This window comes from Myotis daubentonii, chromosome 4 (assembly GCF_963259705.1).
Source record: "Myotis daubentonii chromosome 4, mMyoDau2.1, whole genome shotgun sequence".
Classification (NCBI taxonomy): Eukaryota; Metazoa; Chordata; class Mammalia; order Chiroptera; family Vespertilionidae; genus Myotis; species Myotis daubentonii.
The window spans coordinates 396,256-415,538 of NC_081843.1; the positions used below are offsets into that span (position 1 = coordinate 396,256).

The following is a 19,283-nucleotide window of genomic DNA, read 5'->3' on the forward strand; positions in this document are numbered from 1 at the left end:
TCCAGGGGTTCCCAAACGTGTGGACAGAGTCGGCGAAGAAGAAATGACACGGAGACAGCGTTCAGTTGATCAGCAGCCTAGCCAGGTTCCAGCCAGGTGCTCCAGCGGCTTCTATGTCCCGGGATCGGTTCTTGGCGAGATCTCTCTCCTGAAAGCTGTCTTGGGAGAACGAGGACGACGACCAAGACAACAAGTCTAGGGCTGAGAAGCTCTGCAAAGAAGACGCTGCTTTCTTTTATACCCCAGAGCGTGGTGGGAGGAGCCAAATCAGACGCCCGCTCCACCAATCAGCCGCGCCCCCCCCCCCCCCAGGACTGAAAGCGTCACCTGTTGGGCGTCAAGTTTAAGGTGGGAGTGCACATGCTCCAAGCTCGGCCCCGCGCGGCTCGCCCCTTCAGGTGGCATTCACCGAAAGGACCTCAAGGAAAGGTTCTGTTGAATGTGGCTGCGCCTGGTATTTATTCCTCGTAAGGAATGGGCCGGGCGAGGGTGGGTGTGTGTGGGGGGGGGGGGGGAGGTGGGGGGGGGGGATGGGGGCGGGGGGTAAGGGGGTAGACCGGAGACGCAGACACACGGAATGAAGCTGGCCTTGGAGGTCATGGGAGACAGAGGCTGAGGCTGAAGTTGATGTGAATAAAATGTGTATGGCTTTGTATATTAGCTCTGAGCCCAGGACGCCAGAGGCCACCAGCAGTCAAACAGCCCCAGCAGAGAGTGGTGGTATAGATGTCTCTGGATCTGTCCCTGTTCCTCAGTCTACGTTGTTGTCTATATTCCACAAATGGGTGAGTTCATGTGGTATTCATTTTGCTCTGACTGGCTAACTTCACTTAGCATAATGCTCTCCAGTTCCATCCATGCTGGCAAGAATTCCTTCTCTTTTTTTTTTTTTTTTTGTTTTTCTTACCTTTTTACCGAAGCGTAGTATTCCATTATGTAGGTGTACCACAGTTGTGGGTGTGTGGGTGTGGGTGTGTGTGTGTGTGTATGTGATATTAGGGTTTGGCCCCGCCCTGGGGGGACCCAGGTGCCAAGGGCACCTTGAGGGCTTCCTGTGTGGTGGGAGCAGGGCCACCTTGTAGGTTACATTAATCCATTTCTGGAAGAGGAAACTGAGGCTGAGGCAGGTGAAATTAATTTGCATAAGTGGGTCAATTATCAGGAAGACCGGAAGCTGGAGGTGAAGAAGTGGAGGGCCAGGGCGAGGGTACCCTTCTGAACAGGGTGAAGAGTGGGAGCCTAGGGAGAGAAGCCATCTGTCTGCAGGCAAACAGCTTAGCCCTACCGAGGGAGGGCATGACTAGTCCAAGTCTGTGGGGCCCTGCGTAGCTGGGTCTGAGCGAGGCCTCCATCACTTCTTCCTGAATGAATGGCTGAATGACCTTGTGCTCACCAAAACGGGCGGGCGGGACTTGGTCTCTGGCGGGGACCCGGCCACACACAGAGAGAGGCTGGGTCCACCAGATGGCCTGGCCGGGACTTGGTCTCTGGCTGCCGATCAGAGTGATTGGCGGCGGGACTTTTCTAATTTAACTTAATTTAATTTAATTATTTTATTTTATTTTTTCATTTTATCTTATATATTTTATTTATTTTATTTTATTTCATTTTACTTTTATTTCATTTCATTTATTTTACTTTATTGTATTGTATTTTATTTTATAATTATATTTTCCTGGCCCGGACTTAGTCTCTGGTTGTGGATCAGAGTGATTTGGGTTGATCCGGGGCGAGGCCAAAAAGCAAATAAATGTTGACAGACAGAATACTTTGTATTTTATTTCTTTCTTTATACCAGTAGCTACAGGCCAGCACCACCCCACCGTCTGCCCAGCCCCAGCCCCAGCCCCAGCCCCAGCCCCAGCCCCAGCCCCAGCCCTCCTCTGGCTCCGGACAACTCAGCGGCAGCAACAGCCAAAGCTCAACAGCCACGCAGCCATCGACTGGGGGAAGATGGCAGAGCAGTGGCTTCAGGAGAAGGAGGCTGAGCGGCGGAAACAAAAGCAGCACAAAAGCAGCGGCTGACACCTCGGCCACACCCGGCCCTAGGAATGAAAGCACCCCATGTCTATTGCTGGCGATGCCACCCTGCTCTCGGACGAGATGGATCAGTAGGGGCCCTGCTCCCAGGACTCTGGTTACCTCTGAGGCTGGGAGATGCTCAGAGTATTGTGCGTGACTGCGGCCATTGTCCTACTCATTTTCAAAAAAAAAAAAAAAAAAAAAACTTGATAAAAATAATAAAAATAATAAAAATAAACCTCCTAAAAAAACACTTTGATCCAGACTTTCAATGCGCCGCCCTCTGCTGTTTGAAAAGCGCCGATGCAACCCCCCCCCCAACCCCTCACACGCCCCCCACCCCGCGCTGCAACCTCCTCTAAAATAAAGTAAAATAAAATAATAAATAAAATAAAATAAAAAAATAAAGCCCCGCCGCCAATCACTCTGATCGACAACCAGATATACAAAAGCATACACATTCTATTCACATCCACTTCAGCCTCTGCCTCCCATGACCTCCAAGGCACCCTTCGTTCGGTGTGTTTCCGTCTCCGGTCTCCCCCGTCCCGCCCCGCCCCCCCCCCACCCGCCCCGCCCCGCCCGCCCCTCCCTTTGAGGAATGAATAGGAGGCATCTCAGCCACTTTCAGGAGAACATGAGACGGAGAGAGTGGGGGAGAGAGGGAGAGACAGAGAGACAGTGATGTGAGAGAATCGTGGATTGGTTGCCTCCCACAAGCACCTTGCCCAGAGCCAGGATAGAACCTGGTATGTGCAACCACCTATGCGCCCTTGACCCGGAATCCCTTGACCCAGAATGGAGCCCTCCGCTTTCCATTGCCTGACGCCACCTCTCTCACCTACTGAGCCACACCAGCAGGGCGCCGTTTGTCTTTCAGTTGGATCTTGTCATGTATTTATACTTGAAGAGAGTATCGCCAGTTAAGGGTGCTTGCGCTGTTATGGTTTTCTGAGTTTTAGAGCCCTCTGTTTCTCTTTTATTTTCCTGCTCTCTTGTCCTGTATGTTGAGGACTTTCTGTAGTGCTCTGTTTGAGTTCCTTTCACTTGTTTCTCGTGTGCCTCCTGTAGACTTTTGGTGTGTGGTGACCTGGACTCCTGACTTAGGACAAATAAACAGCCTCTCCTCACATTGAGGCGATGGCCTCTCAGGTAACCCTGCCGGGCCTAGCGTCCCTCAAAGATGGCCCAAGAGCCCGTCCCGCCCTCTGCTGGTCGAGAAGCGCCAATGCAAGCCACCCTCCTGCAGCCAGAGCCAGGTGCCTGGACTTAACCGGAGCCAGGAAGGACAAGCAGGGGGCGGGGCACGCTGTCTGCAAGAAGGTCAGGGCTGAAGGGTGCTCATGGATGCCGACGGACCATTCAAATCAAGAAGTGTCCGTGCGTGACTGCGGATTTACACACACAGACGCGCACACACACACACACACACACACACACGCACGCACACGCACACGCACACATACACGGGAGCACAAGTTCCGCTATCAAATGAGTGGCCCACCCCTAGGAGATTCACTGTGGCTTTTTCCTTTTGGCTTGTCCCCGTCCCACCCGAGCCTGTCTAAATATGTATTGTCCCTCTTCACTCCAGAAAATGGCGATGCCGCCCCGCAAGGCGTGGAGATGGAGCCCTGCCGGCCTCCTTGGGCACCTGCCCCATCTCCCTAGTCCTCCCCAAACCCCAGGAATCACTTCATCGGGCCGGTGGCGCCCTCTACTGGTCTTGGAGCGCCAATGCAAGCCTCCCCCCACCCCCACCCCGCACCCACCACCCGCACCCCATTCCGCAACCTTCTCTGGGGAAGGCAGAGCCAGGTGTCTGGACCTCCCAGGTGTGGGTAGACCCGAGGGGTGGGGGAAGGTCCAGCCGGGGGCGTTGTCTGCGAGAAGCCAGCTGTAGGACACTACACCCATACCCATTAGCGGTCACCTCCCTTTCTCAGTGCCCCTCCTTGTCCTCCCGCCCTAGCCCCTCCCGGTCACTGGTCACTCATCAAAGCGATGGAGCCAGTGTGGCGACTGTGAAGTTGTTCTTTGGGGCAGTAGGCACAAAGCTAATGAAACGGAGTCCTTGTAGGGTGGTGAAGGGAAGGGCCCTGAAGAACTCTGGAGGGCTGATCTGAGTCAGCCCTCCAACTGCTGATGCGCAGGTGAGGAGAGCACAAGGTCATTCAGCCATCCCTTCCAGAAGAAGTGATGGAGGCCTCGCTCAGACTCAGCTCCGCGGGGCCCCACAGACACAAATGCAATAAAAATAAATAAATAAGTCAGTAAACCCGCAACTGTGGTGTGTGTTCCATTGTTCACCCAATTTGTGGGCAAGTATCTCTATTTTCCCCCTGGTACAGGCCTGTCTCGGCGAGCATCAGGGCTTTCATTTTCCTTCAGTACAGCATCGTTATCTTCCTCGTCTTCACCCTCACCTGTTTTTATTTCTTCTGAAGGCGGTGGTGATTCCTTTGCTAGCTTTAGCACCATGTTTTCGAGATATTCTGGCAAACTTTTGAACTGCTGTTTGGTTGGCTGGAAGAAGTGAGGGCTTCTCCGTGCTAACAGTCTCAGGGCTCTCCAACCATAATTTGGATTGTTCACAACCTTATATTCATTTTCAATCATGCTTTCCGGGTCTGCCTGTTCAATGGCTTCTTCAAAGAATTCCTCCAAAGTTGGCAGATAGCCTGCTGGGTTTGACTTACAAGCTTCCATATTATCCGGGCAGGGATCCCAAAGGCTTGTTAACGCCTCCTTCCCCTTCAGAATCTTTTTGTTGGGCCCTTTCCCCAGGAAGTCCTCTGGTGCTGTTCTCTTTCGTACTGCTCTCCTCGGCTTAGTATCTGATGTTCTTTCCTTCACAAAACTTGGGCAGCCTTCATTTTTCCACGAGTTCCAGTTTTCCTCAGTGTTTAATATATGCTCTACCATCTTTGAAAATCTCTCTCCATCGGGTGGGTTTTCAGATAGCAGTTGATAAACCGATTTTGTGGTGCCTTCAATCCAGAGTGACTGCTCATCAGTTAAAACATCCTTTGAACTTTTGGATTTCACCTGTCCCTTGAGATGTTGGAATAAAATGAGATACTGCAGTAGAATGTGTCGGCGAAAGTTACTGTCACTCAGTTGTAAACCCAGCAACTTTTCACTTGTTAAAAATTTTGCAACGTATACATGTTCTCCTCCTGTTTTTAATTCTCCCATCGTTTTTCTTGAGGCCTGAGTGTCATCTAATTTGTAATTCTTGAAAACAGCCAGGACTTCCTCTGAGTACGTGAGGAAAGTTTTCCATGAAATCTTCTCATAGCATTGCACAGGGTTCCTGAAGTAATCCTGAAGTGACCAGAACTTTCGATACAGGCTGTAATCCATTGGAATGGAGCAAGTTGTTGGAGCTTCGTCATCACCCATTTCACCTTTGTCGTCTACGTCCATTCCTTCTTCTCCGTCTTCAGCGTGCTTCTGACCCAAGGTGCTTTCCTGCTCATTGGTATTGAAAACGGTGACATTTTCCAGATTAAACCGACTCTGCAAGTTAAGACCGGATCTCTCAGATAAAGGGAAAAGCCTGGCCAAAAAGAGTTGAATTCGTGCACGCAAAACTGTGTGCTGGGATTTTGATAATCTTCTTAAGAGATCATTGCACGTACGTAGTAAATAATTTTTCCCAGCGGAATAGAATGTATTTGATCTCCAAGTAGCAACATTTCTCTCCACAAACGTGAATGTTGTGTCACACTGATCCAAAGGGAGACATTCCAAAACGTCTCCCAACAATACAGAAGGTGTAGATGCGGTGCAAATACCTTCAGTTACTCCCCCAATAGCAAGAGAAATAATAGCTAAAACATTTTCACACGATGAATGGTTTATAATTTCTTCTTGCAGAACACCTCTGAGAGCTTGGTCAAGGGTACATTTTTTTTCATCTTCAGTTCCAGGTAACTGGCTGAAGGTATTCAACAATGGCTTGATATTTTTGTTGTTCAGGGCTTCTCTGGTAGACTTCGTGAACCGCGTCCGCGCTTCGGGTACACTGAAGCGTGGCCATGTAGGAGACATCTTCTCGGCCGCGCGTGTTGGTGGGGTCGAAGCCCAGCGGGTCCAGGGGTTCCCAAACGTGTGGACGGAGTCGGCGAAGAAGAAATGACACGGAGACAGCGTTCAGTTGATCAGCAGCCTAGCCAGGTTCCAGCCAGGTGCTCCAGCGGCTTCTATGTCCCGGGATCGGTTCTTGGCGAGATCTCTCTCCTGAAAGCTGTCTTGGGAGAACGAGGACGACGACCAAGACAACAAGTCTAGGGCTGAGAAGCTCTGCAAAGAAGACGCTGCTTTCTTTTATACCCCAGAGCGTGGTGGGAGGAGCCAAATCAGACGCCCGCTCCACCAATCAGCCGCGCCCCCCCCCCCCCCCCAGGACTGAAAGCGTCACCGGTTGGGCGTCAAGTTTAAGGTGGGAGTGCACATGCTCCAAGCTCGGCCCCGCGCGGCTCGCCCCTTCAGGTGGCATTCACCGAAAGGACCTCAAGGAAAGGTTCTGTTGAATGTGGCTGCGCCTGGTATTTATTCCTCGTAAGGAATGGGCCGGGCGAGGGTGGGTGTGTGTGGGGGGGGGGGGGGGAGGTGGGGGGGGGGGATGGGGGCGGGGGGTAAGGGGGTAGACCGGAGACGCAGACACACGGAATGAAGCTGGCCTTGGAGGTCATGGGAGACAGAGGCTGAGGCTGAAGTTGATGTGAATAAAATGTGTATGGCTTTGTATATTAGCTCTGAGCCCAGGACGCCAGAGGCCACCAGCAGTCAAACAGCCCCAGCAGAGAGTGGTGGTATAGATGTCTCTGGATCTGTCCCTGTTCCTCAGTCTACGTTGTTGTCTATATTCCACAAATGGGTGAGTTCATGTGGTATTCATTTTGCTCTGACTGGCTAACTTCACTTAGCATAATGCTCTCCAGTTCCATCCATGCTGGCAAGAATTCCTTCTCTTTTTTTTTTTTTTTTTTGTTTTTCTTACCTTTTTACCGAAGCGTAGTATTCCATTATGTAGGTGTACCACAGTTGTGGGTGTGTGGGTGTGGGTGTGTGTGTGTGTGTATGTGATATTAGGGTTTGGCCCCGCCCTGGGGGGACCCAGGTGCCAAGGGCACCTTGAGGGCTTCCTGTGTGGTGGGAGCAGGGCCACCTTGTAGGTTACATTAATCCATTTCTGGAAGAGGAAACTGAGGCTGAGGCAGGTGAAATTAATTTGCATAAGTGGGTCAATTATCAGGAAGACCGGAAGCTGGAGGTGAAGAAGTGGAGGGCCAGGGCGAGGGTACCCTTCTGAACAGGGTGAAGAGTGGGAGCCTAGGGAGAGAAGCCATCTGTCTGCAGGCAAACAGCTTAGCCCTACCGAGGGAGGGCATGACTAGTCCGAGTCTGTGGGGCCCTGCGTAGCTGGGTCTGAGCGAGGCCTCCATCACTTCTTCCTGAATGAATGGCTGAATGACCTTGTGCTCACCAAAACGGGCGGGCGGGACTTGGTCTCTGGCGGGGACCCGGCCACACACAGAGAGAGGCTGGGTCCACCAGATGGCCTGGCCGGGACTTGGTCTCTGGCTGCCGATCAGAGTGATTGGCGGCGGGACTTTTCTAATTTAACTTAATTTAATTTAATTATTTTATTTTATTTTTTCATTTTATCTTATATATTTTATTTATTTTATTTTATTTCATTTTACTTTTATTTCATTTCATTTATTTTACTTTATTGTATTGTATTTTATTTTATAATTATATTTTCCTGGCCCGGACTTAGTCTCTGGTTGTGGATCAGAGTGATTTGGGTTGATCCGGGGCGAGGCCAAAAAGCAAATAAATGTTGACAGACAGAATACTTTGTATTTTATTTCTTTCTTTATACCAGTAGCTACAGGCCAGCACCACCCCACCGTCTGCCCAGCCCCAGCCCCAGCCCCAGCCCCAGCCCCAGCCCTCCTCTGGCTCCGGGCAACTCAGCGGCAGCAACAGCCAAAGCTCAACAGCCACGCAGCCATCGACTGGGGGAAGATGGCAGAGCAGTGGCTTCAGGAGAAGGAGGCTGAGCGGCGGAAACAAAAGCAGCACAAAAGCAGCGGCTGACACCTCGGCCACACCCGGCCCTAGGAATGAAAGCACCCCATGTCTATTGCTGGCGATGCCACCCTGCTCTCGGACGAGATGGATCAGTAGGGGCCCTGCTCCCAGGACTCTGGTTACCTCTGAGGCTGGGAGATGCTCAGAGTATTGTGCGTGACTGCGGCCATTGTCCTACTCATTTTCAAAAAAAAAAAAAAAAAAAAAAAAACTTGCTAAAAAAAATAAAAATAATAAAAATAAACCTCCTAAAAAAACACTTTGATCCAGACTTTCAATGCGCCGCCCTCTGCTGTTTGAAAAGCGCCGATGCAACCCCCCCCCCCAACCCCTCACACGCCCCCCACCCCGCGCTGCAACCTCCTCTAAAATAAAGTAAAATAAAATAATAAATAAAATAAAATAAAAAAATAAAGCCCCGCCGCCAATCACTCTGATCGACAACCAGATATACAAAAGCATACACATTCTATTCACATCCACTTCAGCCTCTGCCTCCCATGACCTCCAAGGCACCCTTCGTTCGGTGTGTTTCCGTCTCCGGTCTCCCCCGTCCCGCCCCGCCCCCCCCCCACCCGCCCCGCCCCGCCCGCCCCTCCCTTTGAGGAATGAATAGGAGGCATCTCAGCCACTTTCAGGAGAACATGAGACGGAGAGAGTGGGGGAGAGAGGGAGAGACAGAGAGACAGTGATGTGAGAGAATCGTGGATTGGTTGCCTCCCACAAGCACCTTGCCCAGAGCCAGGATAGAACCTGGTATGTGCAACCACCTATGCGCCCTTGACCCGGAATCCCTTGACCCAGAATGGAGCCCTCCGCTTTCCATTGCCTGACGCCACCTCTCTCACCTACTGAGCCACACCAGCAGGGCGCCGTTTGTCTTTCAGTTGGATCTTGTCATGTATTTATACTTGAAGAGAGTATCGCCAGTTAAGGGTGCTTGCGCTGTTATGGTTTTCTGAGTTTTAGAGCCCTCTGTTTCTCTTTTATTTTCCTGCTCTCTTGTCCTGTATGTTGAGGACTTTCTGTAGTGCTCTGTTTGAGTTCCTTTCACTTGTTTCTCGTGTGCCTCCTGTAGACTTTTGGTGTGTGGTGACCTGGACTCCTGACTTAGGACAAATAAACAGCCTCTCCTCACATTGAGGCGATGGCCTCTCAGGTAACCCTGCCGGGCCTAGCGTCCCTCAAAGATGGCCCAAGAGCCCGTCCCGCCCTCTGCTGGTCGAGAAGCGCCAATGCAAGCCACCCTCCTGCAGCCAGAGCCAGGTGCCTGGACTTAACCGGAGCCAGGAAGGACAAGCAGGGGGCGGGGCACGCTGTCTGCAAGAAGGTCAGGGCTGAAGGGTGCTCATGGATGCCGACGGACCATTCAAATCAAGAAGTGTCCGTGCGTGACTGCGGATTTACACACACAGACGCGCACACGCACACCCACACACCTACCCCACTCCGCCCTCTCCACCTCCCCCACACACACACACGCGCGCGCGCGCGCGCGCGCACACACACACACACACACACACACACACACACGCACGCACACGCACACGCACACATACACGGGAGCACAAGTTCCGCTATCAAATGAGTGGCCCACCCCTAGGAGATTCACTGTGGCTTTTTCCTTTTGGCTTGTCCCCGTCCCACCCGAGCCTGTCTAAATATGTATTGTCCCTCTTCACTCCAGAAAATGGCGATGCCGCCCCGCAAGGCGTGGAGATGGAGCCCTGCCGGCCTCCTTGGGCACCTGCCCCATCTCCCTAGTCCTCCCCAAACCCCAGGAATCACTTCATCGGGCCGGTGGCGCCCTCTACTGGTCTTGGAGCGCCAATGCAAGCCTCCCCCCACCCCCACCCCGCACCCACCACCCGCACCCCATTCCGCAACCTTCTCTGGGGAAGGCAGAGCCAGGTGTCTGGACCTCCCAGGTGTGGGTAGACCCGAGGGGTGGGGGAAGGTCCAGCCGGGGGCGTTGTCTGCGAGAAGCCAGCTGTAGGACACTACACCCATACCCATTAGCGGTCACCTCCCTTTCTCAGTGCCCCTCCTTGTCCTCCCGCCCTAGCCCCTCCCGGTCACTGGTCACTCATCAAAGCGATGGAGCCAGTGTGGCGACTGTGAAGTTGTTCTTTGGGGCAGTAGGCACAAAGCTAATGAAACGGAGTCCTTGTAGGGTGGTGAAGGGAAGGGCCCTGAAGAACTCTGGAGGGCTGATCTGAGTCAGCCCTCCAACTGCTGATGCGCAGGTGAGGAGAGCACAAGGTCATTCAGCCATCCCTTCCAGAAGAAGTGATGGAGGCCTCGCTCAGACTCAGCTCCGCGGGGCCCCACAGACACAAATGCAATAAAAATAAATAAATAAGTCAGTAAACCCGCAACTGTGGTGTGTGTTCCATTGTTCACCCAATTTGTGGGCAAGTATCTCTATTTTCCCCCTGGTACAGGCCTGTCTCGGCGAGCATCAGGGCTTTCATTTTCCTTCAGTACAGCATCGTTATCTTCCTCGTCTTCACCCTCACCTGTTTTTATTTCTTCTGAAGGCGGTGGTGATTCCTTTGCTAGCTTTAGCACCATGTTTTCGAGATATTCTGGCAAACTTTTGAACTGCTGTTTGGTTGGCTGGAAGAAGTGAGGGCTTCTCCGTGCTAACAGTCTCAGGGCTCTCCAACCATAATTTGGATTGTTCACAACCTTATATTCATTTTCAATCATGCTTTCCGGGTCTGCCTGTTCAATGGCTTCTTCAAAGAATTCCTCCAAAGTTGGCAGATAGCCTGCTGGGTTTGACTTACAAGCTTCCATATTATCCGGGCAGGGATCCCAAAGGCTTGTTAACGCCTCCTTCCCCTTCAGAATCTTTTTGTTGGGCCCTTTCCCCAGGAAGTCCTCTGGTGCTGTTCTCTTTCGTACTGCTCTCCTCGGCTTAGTATCTGATGTTCTTTCCTTCACAAAACTTGGGCAGCCTTCATTTTTCCACGAGTTCCAGTTTTCCTCAGTGTTTAATATATGCTCTACCATCTTTGAAAATCTCTCTCCATCGGGTGGGTTTTCAGATAGCAGTTGATAAACCGATTTTGTGGTGCCTTCAATCCAGAGTGACTGCTCATCAGTTAAAACATCCTTTGAACTTTTGGATTTCACCTGTCCCTTGAGATGTTGGAATAAAATGAGATACTGCAGTAGAATGTGTCGGCGAAAGTTACTGTCACTCAGTTGTAAACCCAGCAACTTTTCACTTGTTAAAAATTTTGCAACGTATACATGTTCTCCTCCTGTTTTTAATTCTCCCATCGTTTTTCTTGAGGCCTGAGTGTCATCTAATTTGTAATTCTTGAAAACAGCCAGGACTTCCTCTGAGTACGTGAGGAAAGTTTTCCATGAAATCTTCTCATAGCATTGCACAGGGTTCCTGAAGTAATCCTGAAGTGACCAGAACTTTCGATACAGGCTGTAATCCATTGGAATGGAGCAAGTTGTTGGAGCTTCGTCATCACCCATTTCACCTTTGTCGTCTACGTCCATTCCTTCTTCTCCGTCTTCAGCGTGCTTCTGACCCAAGGTGCTTTCCTGCTCATTGGTATTGAAAACGGTGACATTTTCCAGATTAAACCGACTCTGCAAGTTAAGACCGGATCTCTCAGATAAAGGGAAAAGCCTGGCCAAAAAGAGTTGAATTCGTGCACGCAAAACTGTGTGCTGGGATTTTGATAATCTTCTTAAGAGATCATTGCACGTACGTAGTAAATAATTTTTCCCAGCGGAATAGAATGTATTTGATCTCCAAGTAGCAACATTTCTCTCCACAAACGTGAATGTTGTGTCACACTGATCCAAAGGGAGACATTCCAAAACGTCTCCCAACAATACAGAAGGTGTAGATGCGGTGCAAATACCTTCAGTTACTCCCCCAATAGCAAGAGAAATAATAGCTAAAACATTTTCACACGATGAATGGTTTATAATTTCTTCTTGCAGAACACCTCTGAGAGCTTGGTCAAGGGTACATTTTTTTTCATCTTCAGTTCCAGGTAACTGGCTGAAGGTATTCAACAATGGCTTGATATTTTTGTTGTTCAGGGCTTCTCTGGTAGACTTCGTGAACCGCGTCCGCGCTTCGGGTACACTGAAGCGTGGCCATGTAGGAGACATCTTCTCGGCCGCGCGTGTTGGTGGGGTCGAAGCCCAGCGGGTCCAGGGGTTCCCAAACGTGTGGACGGAGTCGGCGAAGAAGAAATGACACGGAGACAGCGTTCAGTTGATCAGCAGCCTAGCCAGGTTCCAGCCAGGTGCTCCAGCGGCTTCTATGTCCCGGGATCGGTTCTTGGCGAGATCTCTCTCCTGAAAGCTGTCTTGGGAGAACGAGGACGACGACCAAGACAACAAGTCTAGGGCTGAGAAGCTCTGCAAAGAAGACGCTGCTTTCTTTTATACCCCAGAGCGTGGTGGGAGGAGCCAAATCAGACGCCCGCTCCACCAATCAGCCGCGCCCCCCCCCCCCCCCAGGACTGAAAGCGTCACCGGTTGGGCGTCAAGTTTAAGGTGGGAGTGCACATGCTCCAAGCTCGGCCCCGCGCGGCTCGCCCCTTCAGGTGGCATTCACCGAAAGGACCTCAAGGAAAGGTTCTGTTGAATGTGGCTGCGCCTGGTATTTATTCCTCGTAAGGAATGGGCCGGGCGAGGGTGGGTGTGTGTGGGGGGGGGGGGGGAGGTGGGGGGGGGGGATGGGGGCGGGGGGTAAGGGGGTAGACCGGAGACGCAGACACACGGAATGAAGCTGGCCTTGGAGGTCATGGGAGACAGAGGCTGAGGCTGAAGTTGATGTGAATAAAATGTGTATGGCTTTGTATATTAGCTCTGAGCCCAGGACGCCAGAGGCCACCAGCAGTCAAACAGCCCCAGCAGAGAGTGGTGGTATAGATGTCTCTGGATCTGTCCCTGTTCCTCAGTCTACGTTGTTGTCTATATTCCACAAATGGGTGAGTTCATGTGGTATTCATTTTGCTCTGACTGGCTAACTTCACTTAGCATAATGCTCTCCAGTTCCATCCATGCTGGCAAGAATTCCTTCTCTTTTTTTTTTTTTTTTTTTGTTTTTCTTACCTTTTTACCGAAGCGTAGTATTCCATTATGTAGGTGTACCACAGTTGTGGGTGTGTGGGTGTGGGTGTGTGTGTGTGTGTATGTGATATTAGGGTTTGGCCCCGCCCTGGGGGGACCCAGGTGCCAAGGGCACCTTGAGGGCTTCCTGTGTGGTGGGAGCAGGGCCACCTTGTAGGTTACATTAATCCATTTCTGGAAGAGGAAACTGAGGCTGAGGCAGGTGAAATTAATTTGCATAAGTGGGTCAATTATCAGGAAGACCGGAAGCTGGAGGTGAAGAAGTGGAGGGCCAGGGCGAGGGTACCCTTCTGAACAGGGTGAAGAGTGGGAGCCTAGGGAGAGAAGCCATCTGTCTGCAGGCAAACAGCTTAGCCCTACCGAGGGAGGGCATGACTAGTCCGAGTCTGTGGGGCCCTGCGTAGCTGGGTCTGAGCGAGGCCTCCATCACTTCTTCCTGAATGAATGGCTGAATGACCTTGTGCTCACCAAAACGGGCGGGCGGGACTTGGTCTCTGGCGGGGACCCGGCCACACACAGAGAGAGGCTGGGTCCACCAGATGGCCTGGCCGGGACTTGGTCTCTGGCTGCCGATCAGAGTGATTGGCGGCGGGACTTTTCTAATTTAACTTAATTTAATTTAATTATTTTATTTTATTTTTTCATTTTATCTTATATATTTTATTTATTTTATTTTATTTCATTTTACTTTTATTTCATTTCATTTATTTTACTTTATTGTATTGTATTTTATTTTATAATTATATTTTCCTGGCCCGGACTTAGTCTCTGGTTGTGGATCAGAGTGATTTGGGTTGATCCGGGGCGAGGCCAAAAAGCAAATAAATGTTGACAGACAGAATACTTTGTATTTTATTTCTTTCTTTATACCAGTAGCTACAGGCCAGCACCACCCCACCGTCTGCCCAGCCCCAGCCCCAGCCCCAGCCCCAGCCCCAGCCCTCCTCTGGCTCCGGGCAACTCAGCGGCAGCAACAGCCAAAGCTCAACAGCCACGCAGCCATCGACTGGGGGAAGATGGCAGAGCAGTGGCTTCAGGAGAAGGAGGCTGAGCGGCGGAAACAAAAGCAGCACAAAAGCAGCGGCTGACACCTCGGCCACACCCGGCCCTAGGAATGAAAGCACCCCATGTCTATTGCTGGCGATGCCACCCTGCTCTCGGACGAGATGGATCAGTAGGGGCCCTGCTCCCAGGACTCTGGTTACCTCTGAGGCTGGGAGATGCTCAGAGTATTGTGCGTGACTGCGGCCATTGTCCTACTCATTTTCAAAAAAAAAAAAAAAAAAAAAAAACTTGCTAAAAAAAATAAAAATAATAAAAATAAACCTCCTAAAAAAACACTTTGATCCAGACTTTCAATGCGCCGCCCTCTGCTGTTTGAAAAGCGCCGATGCAACCCCCCCCCCCAACCCCTCACACGCCCCCCACCCCGCGCTGCAACCTCCTCTAAAATAAAGTAAAATAAAATAATAAATAAAATAAAATAAAAAAATAAAGCCCCGCCGCCAATCACTCTGATCGACAACCAGATATACAAAAGCATACACATTCTATTCACATCCACTTCAGCCTCTGCCTCCCATGACCTCCAAGGCACCCTTCGTTCGGTGTGTTTCCGTCTCCGGTCTCCCCCGTCCCGCCCCGCCCCCCCCCCCACCCGCCCCGCCCCGCCCGCCCCCTCCCTTTGAGGAATGAATAGGAGGCATCTCAGCCACTTTCAGGAGAACATGAGACGGAGAGAGTGGGGGAGAGAGGGAGAGACAGAGAGACAGTGATGTGAGAGAATCGTGGATTGGTTGCCTCCCACAAGCACCTTGCCCAGAGCCAGGATAGAACCTGGTATGTGCACCACCTATGCGCCCTTGACCCGGAATCCCTTGACCCAGAATGGAGCCCTCCGCTTTCCATTGCCTGACGCCACCTCTCTCACCTACTGAGCCACACCAGCAGGGCGCCGTTTGTCTTTCAGTTGGATCTTGTCATGTATTTATACTTGAAGAGAGTATCGCCAGTTAAGGGTGCTTGCGCTGTTATGGTTTTCTGAGTTTTAGAGCCCTCTGTTTCTCTTTTATTTTCCTGCTCTCTTGTCCTGTATGTTGAGGACTTTCTGTAGTGCTCTGTTTGAGTTCCTTTCACTTGTTTCTCGTGTGCCTCCTGTAGACTTTTGGTGTGTGGTGACCTGGACTCCTGACTTAGGACAAATAAACAGCCTCTCCTCACATTGAGGCGATGGCCTCTCAGGTAACCCTGCCGGGCCTAGCGTCCCTCAAAGATGGCCCAAGAGCCCGTCCCGCCCTCTGCTGGTCGAGAAGCGCCAATGCAAGCCACCCTCCTGCAGCCAGAGCCAGGTGCCTGGACTTAACCGGAGCCAGGAAGGACAAGCAGGGGGCGGGGCACGCTGTCTGCAAGAAGGTCAGGGCTGAAGGGTGCTCATGGATGCCGACGGACCATTCAAATCAAGAAGTGTCCGTGCGTGACTGCGGATTTACACACACAGACGCGCACACGCACACCCACACACCTACCCCACTCCGCCCTCTCCACCTCCCCCACACACACACACACGCGCGCGCGCGCGCGCGCGCGCACACACACACACACACACACACACACACACGCACGCACACGCACACGCACACATACACGGGAGCACAAGTTCCGCTATCAAATGAGTGGCCCACCCCTAGGAGATTCACTGTGGCTTTTTCCTTTTGGCTTGTCCCCGTCCCACCCGAGCCTGTCTAAATATGTATTGTCCCTCTTCACTCCAGAAAATGGCGATGCCGCCCCGCAAGGCGTGGAGATGGAGCCCTGCCGGCCTCCTTGGGCACCTGCCCCATCTCCCTAGTCCTCCCCAAACCCCAGGAATCACTTCATCGGGCCGGTGGCGCCCTCTACTGGTCTTGGAGCGCCAATGCAAGCCTCCCCCCACCCCCACCCCGCACCCACCACCCGCACCCCATTCCGCAACCTTCTCTGGGGAAGGCAGAGCCAGGTGTCTGGACCTCCCAGGTGTGGGTAGACCCGAGGGGTGGGGGAAGGTCCAGCCGGGGGCGTTGTCTGCGAGAAGCCAGCTGTAGGACACTACACCCATACCCATTAGCGGTCACCTCCCTTTCTCAGTGCCCCTCCTTGTCCTCCCGCCCTAGCCCCTCCCGGTCACTGGTCACTCATCAAAGCGATGGAGCCAGTGTGGCGACTGTGAAGTTGTTCTTTGGGGCAGTAGGCACAAAGCTAATGAAACGGAGTCCTTGTAGGGTGGTGAAGGGAAGGGCCCTGAAGAACTCTGGAGGGCTGATCTGAGTCAGCCCTCCAACTGCTGATGCGCAGGTGAGGAGAGCACAAGGTCATTCAGCCATCCCTTCCAGAAGAAGTGATGGAGGCCTCGCTCAGACTCAGCTCCGCGGGGCCCCACAGACACAAATGCAATAAAAATAAATAAATAAGTCAGTAAACCCGCAACTGTGGTGTGTGTTCCATTGTTCACCCAATTTGTGGGCAAGTATCTCTATTTTCCCCCTGGTACAGGCCTGTCTCGGCGAGCATCAGGGCTTTCATTTTCCTTCAGTACAGCATCGTTATCTTCCTCGTCTTCACCCTCACCTGTTTTTATTTCTTCTGAAGGCGGTGGTGATTCCTTTGCTAGCTTTAGCACCATGTTTTCGAGATATTCTGGCAAACTTTTGAACTGCTGTTTGGTTGGCTGGAAGAAGTGAGGGCTTCTCCGTGCTAACAGTCTCAGGGCTCTCCAACCATAATTTGGATTGTTCACAACCTTATATTCATTTTCAATCATGCTTTCCGGGTCTGCCTGTTCAATGGCTTCTTCAAAGAATTCCTCCAAAGTTGGCAGATAGCCTGCTGGGTTTGACTTACAAGCTTCCATATTATCCGGGCAGGGATCCCAAAGGCTTGTTAACGCCTCCTTCCCCTTCAGAATCTTTTTGTTGGGCCCTTTCCCCAGGAAGTCCTCTGGTGCTGTTCTCTTTCGTACTGCTCTCCTCGGCTTAGTATCTGATGTTCTTTCCTTCACAAAACTTGGGCAGCCTTCATTTTTCCACGAGTTCCAGTTTTCCTCAGTGTTTAATATATGCTCTACCATCTTTGAAAATCTCTCTCCATCGGGTGGGTTTTCAGATAGCAGTTGATAAACCGATTTTGTGGTGCCTTCAATCCAGAGTGACTGCTCATCAGTTAAAACATCCTTTGAACTTTTGGATTTCACCTGTCCCTTGAGATGTTGGAATAAAATGAGATACTGCAGTAGAATGTGTCGGCGAAAGTTACTGTCACTCAGTTGTAAACCCAGCAACTTTTCACTTGTTAAAAATTTTGCAACGTATACATGTTCTCCTCCTGTTTTTAATTCTCCCATCGTTTTTCTTGAGGCCTGAGTGTCATCTAATTTGTAATTCTTGAAAACAGCCAGGACTTCCTCTGAGTACGTGAGGAAAGTTTTCCATGAAATCTTCTCATAGCATTGCACAGGGTTCCTGAAGTAATCCTGAAGTGACCAGAACTTTCGATACAGGCTGTAATCCATTGGAATGGAGCAAGTTGTTGGAGCTTCGTCATCACCCATTTCACCTTTGTCGTCTACGTCCATTCCTTCTTCTCCGTCTTCAGCGTGCTTCTGACCCAAGGTGCTTTCCTGCTCATTGGTATTGAAAACGGTGACATTTTCCAGATTAAACCGACTCTGCAAGTTAAGACCGGATCTCTCAGATAAAGGGAAAAGCCTGGCCAAAAAGAGTTGAATTCGTGCACGCAAAACTGTGTGCTGGGATTTTGATAATCTTCTTAAGAGATCATTGCACGTACGTAGTAAATAATTTTTCCCAGCGGAATAGAATGTATTTGATCTCCAAGTAGCAACATTTCTCTCCACAAACGTGAATGTTGTGTCACACTGATCCAAAGGGAGACATTCCAAAACGTCTCCCAACAATACAGAAGGTGTAGATGCGGTGCAAATACCTTCAGTTACTCCCCCAATAGCAAGAGAAATAATAGCTAAAACATTTTCACACGATGAATGGTTTATAATTTCTTCTTGCAGAACACCTCTGAGAGCTTGGTCAAGGGTACATTTTTTTTCATCTTCAGTTCCAGGTAACTGGCTGAAGGTATTCAACAATGGCTTGATATTTTTGTTGTTCAGGGCTTCTCTGGTAGACTTCGTGAACCGCGTCCGCGCTTCGGGTACACTGAAGCGTGGCCATGTAGGAGACATCTTCTCGGCCGCGCGTGTTGGTGGGGTCGAAGCCCAGCGGGTCCAGGGGTTCCCAAACGTGTGGACGGAGTCGGCGAAGAAGAAATGACACGGAGACAGCGTTCAGTTGATCAGCAGCCTAGCCAGGTTCCAGCCAGGTGCTCCAGCGGCTTCTATGTCCCGGGATCGGTTCTTGGCGAGATCTCTCTCCTGAAAGCTGTCTTGGGAGAACGAGGACGACGACCAAGACAACAAGTCTAGGGCTGAGAAGCTCTGCAAAGAAGACGCTGCTTTCTTTTATACCCCAGAGCGTGGTGGGAGGAGCCAAATCAGACGCCCGCTCCACCAATCAGCCGCGCCCCCCCCCCCCCCCAGGACTGAAAGCGTCACCGGTTGGGCGTCAAGTTTAAGGTGGGAGTGCACATGCTCCAAGCTCGGCCCCGCGCGGCTCGCCCCTTCAGGTGGCATTCACCGAAAGGACCTCAAGGAAAGGTTCTGTTGAATGTGGCTGCGCCTGGTATTTATTCCTCGTAAGGAATGGGCCGGGCGAGGGTGGGTGTGTGTGTGGGGGGGGGGGGGAGGTGGGGGGGGGGGATGGGGGCGGGGGGTAAGGGGGTAGACCGGAGACGCAGACACACGGAATGAAGCTGGCCTTGGAGGTCATGGGAGACAGAGGCTGAGGCTGAAGTTGATGTGAATAAAATGTGTATGGCTTTGTATATTAGCTCTGAGCCCAGGACGCCAGAGGCCACCAGCAGTCAAACAGCCCCAGCAGAGAGTGGTGGTATAGATGTCTCTGGATCTGTCCCTGTTCCTCAGTCTA

The 19,283-nt window shown here is 51.4% G+C and overlaps 3 protein-coding genes across 3 annotated transcripts; all 3 read right to left on the minus strand.

Annotated features, from left to right (window-relative positions):
• Positions 1 to 1,151: 1,151 nt before the first annotated feature.
• LOC132232535 (THO complex subunit 1-like) lies at positions 1,152 to 6,078 on the minus strand. The gene is given in 3 exon segments (XM_059691920.1): positions 1,152 to 1,174; positions 4,306 to 4,362; positions 4,365 to 6,078. Coding segments are annotated over 3 exon segments (1,794 nt in total).
• Positions 6,079 to 10,219: 4,141 nt separating this feature from the next.
• On the minus strand, positions 10,220 to 12,279 carry LOC132232536 (THO complex subunit 1-like). Its single transcript, XM_059691921.1, is given in 3 exon segments — positions 10,220 to 10,362; positions 10,507 to 10,563; positions 10,566 to 12,279. Coding segments are annotated over 3 exon segments (1,914 nt in total).
• A 4,142-nt stretch (positions 12,280 to 16,421) lies between these two features.
• Positions 16,422 to 18,481, minus strand: LOC132232537 (THO complex subunit 1-like). Its single transcript, XM_059691922.1, is given in 3 exon segments — positions 16,422 to 16,564; positions 16,709 to 16,765; positions 16,768 to 18,481. Coding segments are annotated over 3 exon segments (1,914 nt in total).
• Positions 18,482 to 19,283: the final 802 nt, after the last annotated feature.